This window comes from Rhodamnia argentea, chromosome 7 (genome assembly GCF_020921035.1).
Source record: "Rhodamnia argentea isolate NSW1041297 chromosome 7, ASM2092103v1, whole genome shotgun sequence".
Taxonomy (NCBI): domain Eukaryota; kingdom Viridiplantae; phylum Streptophyta; class Magnoliopsida; order Myrtales; family Myrtaceae; genus Rhodamnia; species Rhodamnia argentea.
In genome coordinates, this window is record NC_063156.1 from 3,335,130 (window position 1) to 3,351,926 (window position 16,797).

The 16,797-nt window shown below is 40.7% G+C and overlaps 2 protein-coding genes across 6 annotated transcripts; both read right to left on the minus strand.

Moving 5' to 3' along the window:
* Positions 1-271: 271 nt before the first annotated feature.
* On the minus strand, positions 272-2,941 carry LOC115756278 (suppressor of disruption of TFIIS). 5 transcript variants are annotated; one of them, XM_030695982.2, is made up of 8 exons: positions 2,897-2,941; positions 2,343-2,408; positions 2,156-2,221; positions 1,983-2,080; positions 1,705-1,830; positions 1,336-1,617; positions 1,191-1,256; positions 272-739 (listed from the first exon to the last, which is right to left on the minus strand). In XM_030695982.2, exons 2-8 carry the CDS (start codon positions 2,392-2,394, stop codon positions 584-586), a joined length of 846 nt encoding a protein of 281 aa, XP_030551842.1. In that variant the 5' UTR covers positions 2,395-2,408; positions 2,897-2,941; the 3' UTR covers positions 272-583. The 5 variants fall into 5 exon arrangements, with proteins under 5 accessions (XP_030551842.1, XP_030551841.2, XP_048138291.1 ...); XM_030695981.2 differs by lacking the exon at positions 2,897-2,941 and adding an exon at positions 2,642-2,790; XM_048282334.1 differs by lacking the exon at positions 2,897-2,941 and adding an exon at positions 2,642-2,790 and having other exon boundaries at positions 2,156-2,256.
* A 10,920-nt stretch (positions 2,942-13,861) lies between these two features.
* LOC115756275 (transcription factor MYB61-like) lies at positions 13,862-15,842 on the minus strand. The gene is made up of 3 exons (XM_030695978.2): positions 15,497-15,842; positions 15,193-15,322; positions 13,862-15,102 (listed from the first exon to the last, which is right to left on the minus strand). The coding sequence occupies exons 1-3, from the start codon at positions 15,627-15,629 to the stop codon at positions 14,058-14,060; spliced, it is 1,308 nt and encodes a 435-aa protein (XP_030551838.1). The 5' UTR covers positions 15,630-15,842; the 3' UTR covers positions 13,862-14,057.
* Between the last annotated feature and the right edge of the window lie 955 nt (positions 15,843-16,797).

Here is a 16,797-nt window from a genome sequence, read left to right on the forward strand (position 1 = left end):
TATTCTTCCACCAAGCTTTTTCTTCTTTCTTCAGTTCATGGCGAATCCACTAAAATTGAGTTCATCTTCATCAACAAACCCAACTTGTTCGCGAATGGAATGTCTTTTTCTCGTAGTGCTATTCTAATCTGGTGCACTGCATACCAATTATTTTGGATTTCGATTTTAAACGTCACGAGAGGATTCGATATCGATTCTTCTGTATATATTGTAAACATTAGCTGTATCTTTTGATAAAATACTGGTTTTCTTCATTGATGTACTTAATTCACTATAGCAAGGTTGGACTTTTTAAAGGGACGCTATCTGCAATCAACATTCTAGATGAAAGACAACTTTTCATGTTATCGGCTCATAAGTAAAACCATTATCCACTGCCATCTGGGCCACAATGTATCAGCTAGTTACAGACTCGTAAGGAAAAGGAAAAGCCCTAAATGACCTAACCATTCTGTGAGCTGATCAGGATGTATCCCTCTAAGTGACGGTTTGAGTATAACATCAGATTCAGAGTATTAGCTAAAAGGCATTCATGACATGTCGGGTGCTTTTGCCCGAATGGTTGATACTGGAAAAGATGTATCTATGCAAGGACCACGGCCTCAACAGCGGTGGACTGGATGACTTGCTCCAACTGCTCTCCTTCTTGATCCTCCCATATCTCGGGTAAGGCTTCTCGGATGTTGTGAATGCTTCTCAGGGCATGATCTGCACCAGGCACCAACACTGAGCTCCCCACCTGCCATAGAAGTTCCAGCACCCCTTTATTAGTTTCTGCACAGCAATGGATTGAAGACTTCATCTTTCATCATTTATAGAACAAAATCCAGTAGAATTTTAGGACGAGAACCCCTCGATTATAGTGTTTTCTGTGAACATTGACTCTTTTGTCTCTAGCTCCAAAGACCCTAATCATAGATTTAGCTTTTTCTCTTGGTGACAATACAGTTTTCTCAAGCTTCCATGGATTCAAATTTAGCATTTTTTCTAAGTGACATTGCAGTATGTTTATATAAACTGATTGGACATAACTGCATATTTTTCTAGCAAGTTGATAACTTGGACAAGAGTGGTTAGTGTAGGTCGGTCAAACTCTGTGATTGTTAGTCTGATACCACCATAATCATGGGGTTGTCCACCAAGTTTCTCCTCCATGACGTAAAGAGTAAAACTAGAGCTTAAGAGCTTACAATGACCGTATGTAGTCCTGCTGCTTTCCCACTTGCAATGTTTCGAGCACTGTCATCGAAGAAAATCTGGGAAATGGGAAATCAGGGTTAGTTGTCTATATCCGGCCTTGAATTCACCTAAAAGCACAAGAGCATTAGTATTTACTGTTTTGCTGGGATCAACATCTGCTATCTTGATTGCTGCTTCGATGGCTTCCACTGAGGGTTTACAGAGGATTCGCATCTTGGAGCTCACAGCATTGCTGTCGGCTTGGCCATCCACCTCTGTGTCACCTTCTGCCGGCACTGAATCACCATCTAGCGGATCCATAACAGGTTCCAGAGCAGGGTTGAGAGTCTCGAAGCATATGATGCCTTCAAAGCAATCTTCTAACCCCAGCCTGCTTAGAACTTGGGCTACATGTGCTTTGTCTCCATTAGTAAAGATCTGTATATTCCAAATCAATGCCTTAAAATTGCAAATAAAAAGATCACGCCATGATCAGTTAACTCGTATACGAAAAGCTTAACATACAATTTTGCGCTGCAGCATGGAAAGCAGGAGATTTCTCAACACAGGATCCGGTTTCAGCGTTTCGTACGGCAGCCTTCCATGAGCATATGCATGGAATTCATCATTGTCAAATTCATAACCCAGAGCCTGGAACAAACTAATTAGATCAGTAAGGTATATTTATGAGGTCATAAGCACATAGCATGAGAGCAGAAATATTGATGGCCCGGAAGATTTAATTCATCTCCCTTCTAGCATTAAGACAGAATCTAAGGAAGTTGGGGCAAAACTGTTTTTACCTTTAGACCGGCCATTGTTGTGCCATGTTCCCTGTACAGTTTCAAGTTCATCCTTGGAACTTCACTTTCCTCGATATGTAACTTATGGAGCATGAACTCTGCAGTTGAAGGAAATTTGGTATTATTCGTCGTCCAACGTTGACTTCAATAACATTACCATTAAGCTACCATACCTTCTATATTCTTCCGGCAAGCCAGATTTAGGCCCGAGCTCAAAGGGTACAGAGTATCATCCATATCTGGTCATTATTGACAGTTCCTATCAAACGAAGTGCTTGGAAAAATAGCCATCTTCTAGCAATATCAACTTTGTTCCAAATAAATTTCTGAGAATTATGGTGTGAAGAGTTCCAAACTTACCAAAGAGCAAGCACTCATACTTGGTTTCACCAGACCGCTCAACAGCATCCATCTTCAAGAAAGTACCTGCAACGATCCATGAGATCGCACAAAACAACGTACATGAGAGCATATTCCATGTTCCCCATAGTATTCTCAACTCCTAACTAAGCAGAAAAAGATGAGTCAGTTCAAGAATACTCCGGCTCAAATTACTAGACTTTTTGAGAAAAACCTCGAAATATAATTGCAGGACATGCATGTGAAAAGAAGGGATGTTGGTAGATGAAATGTGAGCATCAGATGAAAGAAAGAGAGACCTAGTGAACCCATCAACAGCGTTTTAGTTTGAAGATCACACACAGGCCTTAACATGACAAGCCGTTCAAGCAGCTTCCATTTTGTAGACAAGACAGCCTTGTGTGTTCTGGGATTCTTATGGGCATCAATTCAGCATATTTTTTAGTTTATCCCCGATGAAAGCAATGCAGGAACCCCTCAAAGTCACCTACTTATCCCCAAATAAAGAATCGAGAGTGCTTTGTCCGGCCACCCAAAAAGACAAGAAAGCATACTTAGAAAAAATGCTGCAAACGCAAGTGCAGGCAAGAGCAAAAAACCTTCAAAAGAGTGAAAATGACTACAGCAGATGAAGGCATGGATGAGGTATTGGGTCACAAGGGCTATTTATACTACAGCTGAAGGGGGTCCACCAATGTGAGGAATGTGCAAGGTGACATTTCCAATATCCTATGTGGTGAGCATATTTTTTCATTCCCAGGGTACAAATTCCAAGTTGTTCAAATCCTTCGTGCTTTAGTTGCCTGTCATTTTCATGCAGTGAAGTGGAAGTTGGGGAGAGAAAAAAATGCTCTTTGTCATCTACGTTGCTCACCCAAAGGGCCAATCCCTATAACACAACACTACCGGCCTAATGGTCCAAGGCATGTAGGCCACCTCCCTATTGAATGGTGAGAAACAAAGGACTTTCTAGACAAACTCGTTGTAGCGCCAATGTGATCAGTAGAAATAGTCACTTTAGAAAATCTCTTTGTTCCACTAGAAACGTGTCGTCAAAAAACGTTTCTGGGAAATTCAGTTTCAGAGAAAGTAAACCATTTTCAGATATTTGTTTGCGCCGAAAGCAAGTTGGATGCTATTTGACAATAAGTGAATCCATCGAGGGCAGCTTGCATAGTTAAAGATGATATGTAATAATCAACAAACTGGAATCTAACATCTTCTTCGTTCATCTTGTAGTCCATCAAAATATAAGAAGGACAAAGTAGGAAAGAAGTAATGGCCTTACATTTTGTAAAATACTATATCTGATGGTGTTCTTTCGGAAATTTCAAAGAACATGAGCATTAATGAAGTGTATTCGGGAAGTGGTAGATCAAACTTATGACAAAACAAAAGGGACTTACTGAAAAACGATATTGATGAGAGATAGGAAATAGACATAGTTGGACATATTCTTCACGGTTGGACGCGTAGCAAGAATCAAAGAAAATTGTTTCCTTATTGCAAGAAGGAAAAGACATTTTTCCAAATAAGCTTATTATATTTTCAATCCATGGCAATTGTTTTTGTCCATCCACTAATTTTTCGTCATCTAAACGCTGAAAAGATCGAAAACAACTTGGCAGAAACGATTTTTCATTGATCAAACGGACCCCTTAAATTTCAACTAAAAGAAGAAAGGCTAATCACATTAACTCAAAAACATGAACACAGGCCGTAGGTAATCTTTTTTTTTTCATTCAAGCGTCCTAAAAGTACAAACTTTTTTTTACTTACTACAACGACCCCCGACCACGATATACATCACTAGTCAAATGACCGGGCTAGAGGCAGGCGTAAAGCAGAGTGAGAGGCACAAAGATGGGAGCATTGCACTTTGCAATGGACCTAATACCCCAAAAAAAAACTTCAATTATAGCCCTTATCACAATTCTACATTTTGTCTCATAAAAACCTCCAATTTTAGGTACACTCCCAATTCTACCAAACTTTTTTTTGTCCCATAAAAAACCTCCTACTTTACGTCCATTTCCAATACTACCCTATATTTTTTTTTTATCTCATAAAAAAATCCCAACTTTAGGTACACTTTCAATTACACTAGATCACCAATTTTCACTTGAATCCTAAATCTGCCTCCATTAACCCTCCCTCAAATTGGTCTTAGTGATTTTACGCTCGGTTTTCGATCTCTCGTACTTGGAATCTCGCGATCGGAGAGCCCGTGCTCGTGGCGCTCGAATAGCTTGTGCTTGGGAGCTTTCCATTTCTCGATTATCAACGAGACATTTTGGATAGAGGGCTAATGGGGGCGCATTTGCGACTCAAATAAAAGTTATTATGGCTAGCAATATCACCTAGAGGGGAGTGAATAGATGATTTTAAAGAACTTGATAAATTAATGTGGAATTTAAACAACCAAGTTCATAACCAAGTTTGAGTCTAAATAGAAATAGTAATCAGATTCAATTTGTGCACGATGTACCATCAAGAATAATATATGAGAGTTCAAGGATAGAGAAAATTGCATACAAAATTTATAGTGGTTCGGCTTATTGCAAGCCTATGTCCATTCTCCATGCCGATGACCTACTAGCTAAATTTCACTAGTCAATCGATCAACGATTACAATGAGTGATGTACTCGAGTTGATAGACCACACTATCTCACACTCAATCACTCTAACAAAGCTTCTCAATGATTGCAGTTTATACCTCAAGGAGACAAGTGTATAGTGTCGAAGATCTCTTCGGACTTTGAAATTTTAGATTTAGAGTTATGTCTTCTCTTCAGCATCTCGGTCTCCTTTTATACTTCTTTACTTCCAATCTACCCGTTTGACAGTTTTTAGAGGATCAATCTCCAATCAACCCTTTCGAAAGAATTGCCAAAAAAAATATTAAGTTTTCATTGAGAGATAGATTAGAATCATCCGTTGATTCAATCGCTTATACAACCAAATCTAGGTTTTCATAAATAGAGTTCTTCTTTTGATAATGAATCTTGTCTTTGTCAAACGATGAGGATATGTTGCTGTAATATTTGCATCATGAGACAATCTTAAAGACTACTTGCTAAAATCGAAATTCAAGGCAGATTACTAGTCGTTATAATAGAAATAATTTGCGCCCCAATTTGAATATGATACTTAGTAGTCTAAGTCTGAGTCTAGTACTCACAATTGAATATGAGGATATGAAATGCTTTGAGAACAATCATGTTCCAGTTCCAGGACTTGACTTATGAGAATATACATGCGATAACATTCACGACGTTATTGCTTTCGATAACAGTTGTATAATTCAACTCATTGAGTCTAAAAGCATGAACAACATTAGTATATACTTCTTTTGTCCAGTATCACCTGCATATGAATGTTCAGATGCATTGAGTAGATTCAAAGATATTAAGGATTGTTTTTTTGGTTTCAAAATCTATTAGAGATTTTCTCAACAAAAGTTTGTGATTTTTTATGAGACTGTAAAAATTTTAGGGTAAAATTGAGATTGGATAGGAAAATGGGGACAAGACCTAAAGTTGAGGATTTTTCATAAGACAAACAAAATATTAGGTTAGAATTGAGACATTACTTAAAGTTAATGATTTTTTATGAGACAGAAAAAAATTAGGGTAGAATTGGAATTAAATCTAAAGTTTAAGGTTGTTTACGAGACAAAAGGTAGTATTGGCACAAGAACTAAAGTGAGGTCATTTAGGGTATTAGACCCTTTGCATTGTGAGAAATCAAAGGCAATGACATGCACCTAATCCATACACGTCTTTATTCCGTAATTACTCAGCCAACTTGCCAAATACCAACTATCACTACACTAATAGATTTTGAATATCACTCACTATCATCCACGAGGTTATTGCTTTAGACTACAGTTGTATATTTCAACTTGTCAAACAAGCTTAAGGGGGCGAGCGTGTATTTCACTGAAAACTTTATAATAAAGGAAAATATTCAGTTTTCATTTATTTGGTGGCATAGAGAAAATGGTTTCTTTCTTACAAAAAAAAAGGAAGTCATTTTCCTCAATATAAGCTTGTTGTTTTGCACGTTTCCGAAGATGCATTAGTTTTTGATCATCCAAACACTGGAAAGTCAAAAAATAATTTGTCGAAAACAGTTTTTCTTCGTGTAAACGGTTTATACCCTAAACATGAATCTGTAGTGTCGAAGCACTCACCCAACAAACAAACAAAAAAAAATCTTGGAATATTGGCAGTCCACTGTGAGGTGAGATCAAATTGGCTAAGGAATCATGGAATCCAGAAATGTGGGCTGCGGAAGTGGCGGCGGGGAGATCAGGATTATTCTCTGCATCGATACACGATCAGCAAAAGCGGCACCAACCTCGTTCTTGGCGACGCACGAGTGGATGGGCCAAAAGCTGAAGACGATCTGGAACGGACCACGAGGCATATGCGGAAAAAGCTGAGGTTTCTGCGCGATTCGATTCCGTCCACGAGCGATAATGCGGAGGCTGCTCCCGACGTCGATGGCGCAGGAGCATCGATGCTGGATCTCTTTTTCTCTCCCTCCTTGTCCCCGTGACGCGCCACGTCCGTTCGGGACGACGATGCCCCGAATGATTCGGATTCGTCCGCGATTTGACACCATTTTCATCGGGTGTTTGCCAAAGTGCGGCAGTGCTTGGTAGAGCGGACGGATGCGAAAGTTGTCCACAGTGATCCAGGAGTCCCATGTGGAAGGGCTTTCGCTCAACGAATCAAAGATACGTCGGGAATAACAAGCTGATGACTCTCAAGAGTACTTATCGCGCAATTCATGTCACATCACTTGTCAAATCGATTAATTTCAACGATTTATTTACGGTTTTCGAAAAATCGATCCCTCTCGCTAGACCTATCAAATTTGGTCATTGAATCATTTTTTAATGCATATTTGATAGGCTAGGCTGTAATATGGATTTGTTATGTTCTTAATCGTCGTAGATGTGTTTAAAATGGTAAAACCCAAAATAATATAAGTGCAAAGTAGACTCGCAACTTACTTATATTTAACTCACCACTGCGACTCTCTCTTCACTATCTCTGACCATCATTCGATCTTGTGCTTGTTTACTCCATGCTCTCATCTCAATATAGGAGAGATTTTTCCTAAGTTGGGTTTATATAAAACCATTTTTAACAATGTGAGTTGGGTCGAGTATGCATTAAGTATGGGTCACTAGATTTGTATTATCTGAAAATATGAGTCAAAACGATTAAACGGGTCAATTTGAGTCGGACCGGTTTTGACCCTACTTGACCCACCCTTCAAGCTCTCGTGTTACGTTAACTCGTTATCTTGAAAATTGAGTTATTTCAAATAAATTAGTTTTAACGAATACTCTAGCACCACTTTACATAAGTTTTGGAATCTTAATAGTTAAGATTTATTTATTGTTTGTTACGAGGAAAAAAGCAGGAGTCTAACACGGACAATTTTTTTTTTTTTTTTTTTTGGTCGGAAAGCACACACATACTTGCTCAAATCCCATCTAAATATAATATTGTGAAGTTTGGGAAGAGTTCATGTGGTTTCCCACGTGGCGTGTGACAGATCACATTGCTCCAAATGGGGGAGGTGACTGAATGCCACGTGGCGGTTCATTACGTGTGGTATTCTTTGTTATGTCTTAAACTAGTAAGCTAAATTGCTCATTACTTCTTGCCGTCTACGAATCAATTGAACATGACATAAATTGGACCTTCAGACCCTACTCACGATCGACCGTTTGGACTTGCCCAAGATTTCTTACTGGTGACCTTCTAATTTGGAATTAAATCAAGTAATAATAACTATTTTCCATTCCTTCTTCTGTGTTTTTTTTTTTTTTGGCGACTATAGTAGATGTCCTATTCAAGCATGAGCTTGTGGTTCTTGCCTTTTGCATGAAACATGTGCACATGGCAATTTTAAGCTTATGCACACCATTCCGCACAAAGTACAAGAATATCCCTAGCATCATATGTGAACCTAGGGTGTATTCATACTCACCGTCAATAGGACAGCACGGGATTTCCGTTCTTCGATGAGCGGACGTAGGTCTGGAAGAGCCATCTTAGCGAGGTTGTAGGGAGCAATACTCCTTGGATGCCATATAACTTTTATAATTTAAGCTCATATTTTATTGATAGTTTGGATTTGTACACATAGATAACTATTATTTATGTATAATTTTTTTCTCTTGTAATCGAGAGTTGTAACGGAGAGATGAGAGATGCTAATATAGTGTAATCCTCTGACGTATGTAGCCCTAATTTAAGGGTAAACCAGGATAAACCTTGAGTCGACTATTTCTTATGCTCGCTTTTACTCTTTGCATAGTTGTGGTTTGTTAGCCGAATCCTAATGAATTCGAGGAGCAAAGGTCAGAACATATGTATACAACATCGTTTCCTAATCTCAGAAGAAATGACTAGTAATCTATGACGAGCAAGGGAATGAAAAGATGCTGATACGGTTCCTCTTCCGCGGCATATGCTTTGGATGGTTTTTCAACTTGAGCAATTGGATTCATTGGGTGGTCACACAAACATCTCAGCCTCAGGCTCTTCTTTCTGGATGCTCCGCAGGATCACCGGCATCTGTGCCGCACCGAGATGAGTTCCGGGATCTGTTCCCAGGGGCAACCGAAGTGAAGTGCTTCAAGTGGTGCAGGAATTGTTTCTTAATGTGTATGGATCGATGCTTGTACCCTCTTCTCTCATCTTAGTCTGCTGTCTGTGTTGGAGTGGTAGCGTGTGGTGGGTTTACACGTATCTGCATGCGTTAGGGCTTCATTTTTTACTTCGACACTAGGCAAATTTATGATCTACCGAATTGTCCTCGATTGAAATTCCTGTTCAAGTTCTCATCTTCAGATTGTCAAGGTTTTCATTTTGTTACCTTTTCAAGGAAGCCTGCTTATTCCAGCTCTCTTTAGTGTTGTTTTGCATTGACGGTCTGCTTGGTATTGGTGTAGCTACAGAAGGCAAATGCCTGTGACTACACTTGTTATAAAGGTTCCCGCACCTAGCTGTGAAAAGGTGCTTCATTTCCAAAAAAAATGAGAAGCAACCATCAAGTTCCACTGTGAATCTGGAAAAACCAGGTTTCCCATAAAAGATTTATTGGTGACCAAAGCAGATCCATGTTGACAGCAGGAATCGCTACTGGTTTCCCCATCCGATGCGGTGAGTAACGTTCCGCCTCTAGCTCAGCAAGCATTCTGTAGGACATTCTACATTGAGGTTGAGCCAACATGAAGAGAAGTAGAAGTGCTGAGCGACTTGCAAAACTGTTGTCCAATTTTCCTAAATCTTCACAGGGCACCTTTGTTTATAGTTGGTGAAAGTCGGTTGAAACTCCATTGCCGCACAAGGTCCTTGGGAATGAGAAAAACCAATCATTATTTAGTGTTTTGGTTTGATTTCTGCGATTCTTCCCCGATGTTTTGTCTCGCCATTGTTGTTTTATCTGCTCCAAACCGTCAATATGGTTGGCTAGTATTATTTTTCACAATGTTATAAAGAATATGCTGGCTACCTGTACCGGCAGCTCGAACGCCACATCATTAGGCATCTGATTTTCGTGCATTTTGTGACCAAATCTTTTTCTCCCGTCCTTCTCTTAGTTTTATTCCCACAATACTTGGTGGCAAATGCTAAGACCCCTGTTTCTTCTCAATGCAGCCTATGATGTATGGCAGCTAACAAATTTTAAAGTTTAATGTTTTTACGTTTTGAAAACTTTTTCTTCTTTCCAAACTTCAGGATTTTGAAATTGACTACTTTGAGGGGCGAGAGGTCTGTAGCCAGTAGCATGGTGCAGTAGAACTTATGATCAACCCTCAAATCCCATGTTACAGAACCCGGATGAAGTATGTCCCTCGCAATCGCTGGTTTTGTAAGGATCTTTTGCTTCTAACATGCCTGCAGATTGTGAACAATCTGATCATCTGCCTTTAACCATCTTGTTGAATGTGACGAACTTGTTGCAACTATAAAGTAGGTTTCATCCAAGTTTATTACAAATATACAGTTCGTTTCAAATTGGTGTTTTGCACCCTTGTTCAACAGATTCAGGCTAGTTTAGCTCGACCATCTGCTGATTCCATGAAGGAGTGATTGCAGATCAAACCATGCACGTTGCCGTTCATCGCAGATACAATTCCTTCACGGTGAACTCAAATTATGCAGTTTCTGTTTGGAGCATTACATTTACCAGAATTTTTACTTTTTGTGCAAGTATTGAATTGTGTATTGAATGGAAGCGGTTTAGGTACTAGATGATGATGATGATATGTGTCAGCACAACCTAATCCGCTAATTAATCCATTTCATTCAAGTACTATGTATAAAAGCGTAGAGCCGGAAGGATCTTAGAAACCAATTCGATTGAGGAACAAAATGCCAGATGCAATGGGAATTTCCCAGCATCCAATCAAAATGGTTTATTCAACCATTCTTTGCTTTAGAGCTCAATGCCAATTCGAGATGGAAGCTACATGGTTTGCAGACGATTCTCATGTGCACTATGAGCTATGAACTTCCTACATAAAATCATAGTTCATAGTTCATGCTTTATAAAATTTTCCCTCCTAATTTTCTCATAGTTTACTCTTCAGAGGATAGCAGAAGCTGTTGGAGACTGGTGCTTTGATAGAGTAGCTGTTAAAGCCCTTGAATGCCCATAACCCTGTGACAATTCACACGTGCCACAATCTAGATTCCTGGTGAGTGAAAAGTTGGAATTTCACAAGATTTGCCGCCACTGCCCGTCTTCTTCGCAACTCTTAACTTTGGAAGACTGATACTTGAATCTGTATCTTCTGAAGATGAGATAACCATCGCGACATTTTTCATGTTCCACAAGCTTGAGAATAGCCCTGCAGGTCCTGTTAGTCGCCTTGTTGATGCCAATGACACGTCATATATGTTTCTTGGATGCGCAATTTGTCCGCTAAGATGACGTCAGGTAATTATACCAATTCACTGAGGTCATGTCGCATTCATTTTTATGAAGCTTCGGCGGTTAATAAGTGTGAATGTTCGGATTGCAGGTATTGCCTATTGGTTTGTCAGCCATAGTCTGCTTATTTTGACAAGCGGAGTCGGCGTGCATGGCCAAGCCCGGGGGTCACTTGAAATCAAAGTTTGCATGGGCATTTAGAATCTCATGGTCATGATTATTGGCGATGTCAATTTCTTGAGAAGCTCTACCTTGTTGGAAAAAAAACTACTCGAACGGCTCGCGAAAACAAAAAAACAGAGGCTTTTTTGTTCAAACTGTGAAGACAAAGCATTAACACATATGATGAAATCCTAAAATACAGTACTATTTACTAGTGTATGCATTTGTAGACACTAGACAGACAAATAGTTCTGATTGATTTGCTCTGTTTCATTCTTGCCTCTGCCCATAAAGCAAGAACAGAGTCCAATTTCCACACACACAACTACATGATCAAGAGCCCCCAACCAAGATTGCTGCTGTTTTTTTTTTTTTTTCCCTGCACAATATTGACATTTGCAGTCACATCGGAGTCTCGGACCAACCATCGATCAGTGCACGCCCATGCTCATCAAATAAAAACCACCAAGGAAAAGTCTCTTCTCTCTTGATACAAAGGCATGTTACTCCTGTACTGACTGTATCAGAAGTTGATCTGCATTTTCGGGAACGATTATCCGGGCCGTAATTAGCTAAATCAGTGCTGCTGTTCAAGGAAAAATGAACTGCATATAGTCCACCATTTGTGGAACTTGGGAGTTTGGCATTGAGCCTTGCTCTGGCAACGTCAGTGCTTTAGAAAATTGACTCCCTCGACCGTCCCCGGTCACATCAGCTGCTCTAGTATATCATTTTCCGATTCTGCTAATCAGCATTTTGTCTAATATGCTGGTGTCCCGTTTCGCGGCCGACGCGGCGAATCGGAAGCCTCGAACACGAGGCGGAATTCTGATTTTTCGACAGCAACGCACACGACATCTACTTGCTTAAGCTCGCGCCGTCGTAATCGACACGGTTGAGTGATCCTTTTCACTCAAATTATAACAAAAGGGAAGAACCATTTCCAGGACTTTGGGATGTATGTAATGCTAAGAAAAGGAAGGATTTTGTGAACGAACTTGGCATGAACTGGTGTTGGCGTGCCTAACAATTGTGAATCAATAATTCCCTTCTGAGATGTCAGAAGGGGGGGAAAGCCACAGAAAATGAAGAAGGTTGTGGGGCAATGTGCTGTCAAATCAGATGTGGATGTAGAAGAATTATGTGAAGTGGGTCCTCTCCAAGCAAGTTGAAACAAATCGAAGACTATCTTGGCCCAAAAAAAGAAAAATTCAATTCAAATTATTGTTGCCTCCTCTCGTAAGTTATGTCCCAGGAGTCAATCTCCACAAAGTCCTGCTCGTGCTATAAAAACAGAGGAAATCAGGGTCCGAATGATTTAATTACCAAACATGTTTTAATTAGCGTATCGATTGACTAATCAGCCGATCGTTCAGAGTCTGATAAAACCTCAATGCTTCCGCTGACATTCGATATCAAAAGAAACGGCACGAGTCACGCATGCTATCTACTTCCGCCTACAGTCCAAAGATTTATGCTCTTGAAGTTTGGTTCCATCAAGCTAGTAAGGATTAACCATCTAAAGTTAAACACATCTTGGTTTGTTCTGGAGGGTGTCAGAATTGACACCCCCGGAGGGATCCTGCCAAGTGGACGGCTCCCATTAGCTCTTCGTTCACTGCAGTCTTTTCCCTGGAATTGGAAGTTTCTTCCTTTTTATTTAGGGACAACAAAATTTTGAAAGATAAATGTTCTGTTTTTTCCTTTTAGGATAATGTCTAGTGACTTAAATGGGCTGACTTAGAAATGACACGTATGTGGCCTTTTTATCAAGTTGAATGTCACCATCTCCCTGTACGGACCCGAAAGTAGCCCTCAAATTCATGGGGGTTTGATGTCTCAGTTTCTCTCGTGTGTGTCTGAATTATTTTGATTTTTTCTATCTCTCTCTCTCTCTCTCTCTCTCTCTCTCTCTCTCTCTCTTTCTCTCTGTATTGAAGAATCTTGTTGGACTGTTGACGTCCTCATTAGTATGTGTTGGCGTGAGCAGTTGTGGACAAAAAAGAAAATAAAAAAATTAGTCCCATCTTAGTCGTCAAGATGGACTAAGTTCGATCAGTTTCTCCAAGCTAACCTGTATTTTAATGCACAATTTTGACAAAAGATGCCAGGGAACGAAAAGGGTCCTGTTCCATCTGTGAAATACAGGTTGCTTCTCATGGGTTCTTGAAAGTGGAAGAGGGAAAGAACCACGCCCCTTGATTTCAATGGTGAAAGCAGAACCAAAAGAAGAAAGAAACTTGCTTTCTCCCAAAGAATGATGATTTACAGATGAATTGCAGTGCCTTATTGCAGATGCAATGAGGCCATAAGCAGACACTAGAACAATCTTGTTTCTGTAATTTGTACTACACGACCAAGAGAGGGGAAGGAAAAGAAAAGTGGGTAGTTTGAGAGATCACATGTACTCATTGTTATTCAAAAAGATGATTGAAAACTATCATAGCTATACACAAATAGGAAGAAGAAGAAAAATTGCAGCACACACCTGTAATGCCTGTCTCGGTATTTTCTTCGAGTTTTTCTCCAATTTTGGGACGAAAGATCCGCAATTTGATCCTTCATTAAGCAAGAAAGAAGCATGCTTAAATGTGTCCAAGTAGAGCAGTGAGTCTTTGGATGTTCTTAGCACCTGATGATATATCAGATGATGGCAAAAGTCCTTGGTCTTGCTGATTTTGAAGCCACGCGGCACTGGAGCTGTAATTGGGATCGAAGTGAGGGTCCGACTTGATCTCGTTGTACAGAGATTGCGGCACCTGGTGTTGCGAAGCGGCTCCTATCAATAGCGGGTTGTGAAAATAATCGGGCAACTTCATTTCCCCGACATGGCCGCCTGGAGAATTGTTCATCTCGGCTTCTTTCCCCATTGCGTTGCAATTCTCTAGGCCCCAAGAGAACACGCTATTCTCAAAGTAAGAGCTGCTGCTTAACAATTCCGCATTCCCCGCGCCGCTATTGCTAGGAGCATTCACTTCCCAATATCTGGAATCATCGACCGGGAGCGACTTGAAACAGTAATTATCGTTCGGAACGGTCATGGGAGGTCTATAGCCTACTGGGTCATGATGAAATGAAATGGTTGAATGTGGAATGATGGCAGGGATTGTGCTGCAGCCGAATTCTGTGTTCATGCCGAAACTTTTGCCGCTTTGTCCAAACCAAGGACTATGGTTGGAGATTGCTGCTGCGAGTCTTGAACTGGATGCGTAATCACTCAGTGGCTGAAGTGGGAAATGACCCACCAAATCATCAGAAGGATGAGAACTGGAGGTAGAGCACAAGAGTCCATTTTGGAAGCAGTCTTTGTCAAGACCAGAACTCATCAGGTTGCTGATCTTGCTGCTAGTGTTGGCGTTTGAACTGGAACAATGCTCAAACACATTGTTCTCTGAATTGGTAGCTTGTTGGGTCTGGGACAGGCCGTTCGAGGACCCAGAGAATGCTGCTCTTTCTTGGCTTTTGGGTGTGGTATTCATGTCATCACCACCATGTTCAACCTCAGAGAGAGGCTTGTGAGTGACAGGGTCAATGCCCTTTTGCCTCAGCTTCTTCTTCAGGCAAGAGTTCCACAGATTCTTGATCTCATTGTCTGTTCTTCCAGGCAACTGTGCTGCAATCTGAGACCACCTGTTTTGAATTTTGGTCAACACATCATCAGTATGAAGTATGTCACATATATATGGAAGTTCTCGGTCTTTCCTTTACTTGAATGTTTACCTGTTCCCCAGAACTGCATGAAGTTCAATGATGAGGTCCTCCTCTTCTTGAGAGAATGTGCCTCTCTTCAAATCAGGCCTCAAGTAGTTAATCCACCTCAATCTACAGCTCTTCCCACACCTCTGCAGACCTGCCAGGAGAAAGAAAGAAAGAAAAAAAAAATCCCATCACATTCACCAAAAAAGCCATTAAATTTCTCATTGCCCACAGAGTTCCTATCATTTCTCAACACGCACAAGCACCCGCACACAGAGGCTGAAACACGCTAATGAAGGGGGGAGAGAGAGAGAGAGAGAGAGAGGACCTGCAAGCTTAGGAACAGAGCTCCAGCAACCATGGCCATACTGCGTGATGTACCGGAGCAGCTTCTCGTCTTCCTCGGGCGACCAGAGGCCTTTCCTCAGCTTCTGCTTGTAGCAGCAAGAGTGCCTCCCCATTTAAAGAAGCGCCCAACTGCGGTTGAACAAGTATGAACCTTTCCAAACTTAGCCAAGAAAGGGGGAACTTGGTCGGGAATTTCTAGGTGGAATGTCAGCAGCCACCGACAGCGGCGGCTCTGAGAGCGGATCTTTAGGGGGTGTGTTTCGAAAAGATGTGAAAATCGCGCAGCGAGAGAGAGAGAAAGAGAGAGATGGGGGCGGAAGCTGAGAAAACGAAGTAGCAATAGCTGAGAAAAGTGAGTTTCGAGTTGTTCATATAAAGAAGACCCCTCGAGTAGAGAAAAGTCACTCTCAATGCGAGTTCAACTTTTTATTTTTATTTTCCTTTTTTCTACCCACTTTTTAATTCGCAGAAAAGAGAGCCGACTGTTAAATCCGAGTTAAAATTTTCTAAAATTTATCAATGCCTCCTCCGAGGTTCGGCGTCCACGAGCCCGTCACTGCAGTCCCACCTTAAATGCCAGTCGTAACGATAAGTCTCTTCACAAGACGTGACATAATGTGCGAAAGGTGCAATTTACCAGAGATCCGCTCATGGCGTACTTTGAATTTTCTACCTGAGATGAGCGACTCATTTGTTATTTAGCTACTGCGCTTGATGAACCAACATGAGTTTTTCTAAATTCCTTTTCTGTTTTCTTTCGAAACCGCATGATGTCATATCGCTTAGTGTGTTTTCCCTTTTCCGCTTCTCTTTTTGTTTTTTTTCTTAATTGAGAGAATACGCTGAATCATCGAGTTGGTACCTCGATCAGATAAAAGCTCACTTTCAAGTGATCAAAAGTCTGTATCACGCGGATCTGAAATGGGGATCGGACCCATGTCGATGTCTTGCACACCATCGGTTCGATTTGACGAGTCCAAAGGAAAAAAAAAAAAGCTGACGGATGATGGTTGGCGTGCTCCAATGCATGGGAATTTCTTTGTTCTTGTCAATTTCAACAAGGCTTCTTGACTTATTAGTTCTGACATTGAAGCGAAATTAGAAGCATTGTCATGTTTGCATCGTGAGGACGTGGGCTTACGATGCTTTTATGAGCATCCGTGAAATTGTCTGGTCAGGGCGTCTAAGGATTAACGTCGTTTGAAGAAATTAGTGGGACCCCCCCATTTTTTTTTTATTTTTTTGGCTAAGGATATTAAATGGGGATTTATATTTTAGGGG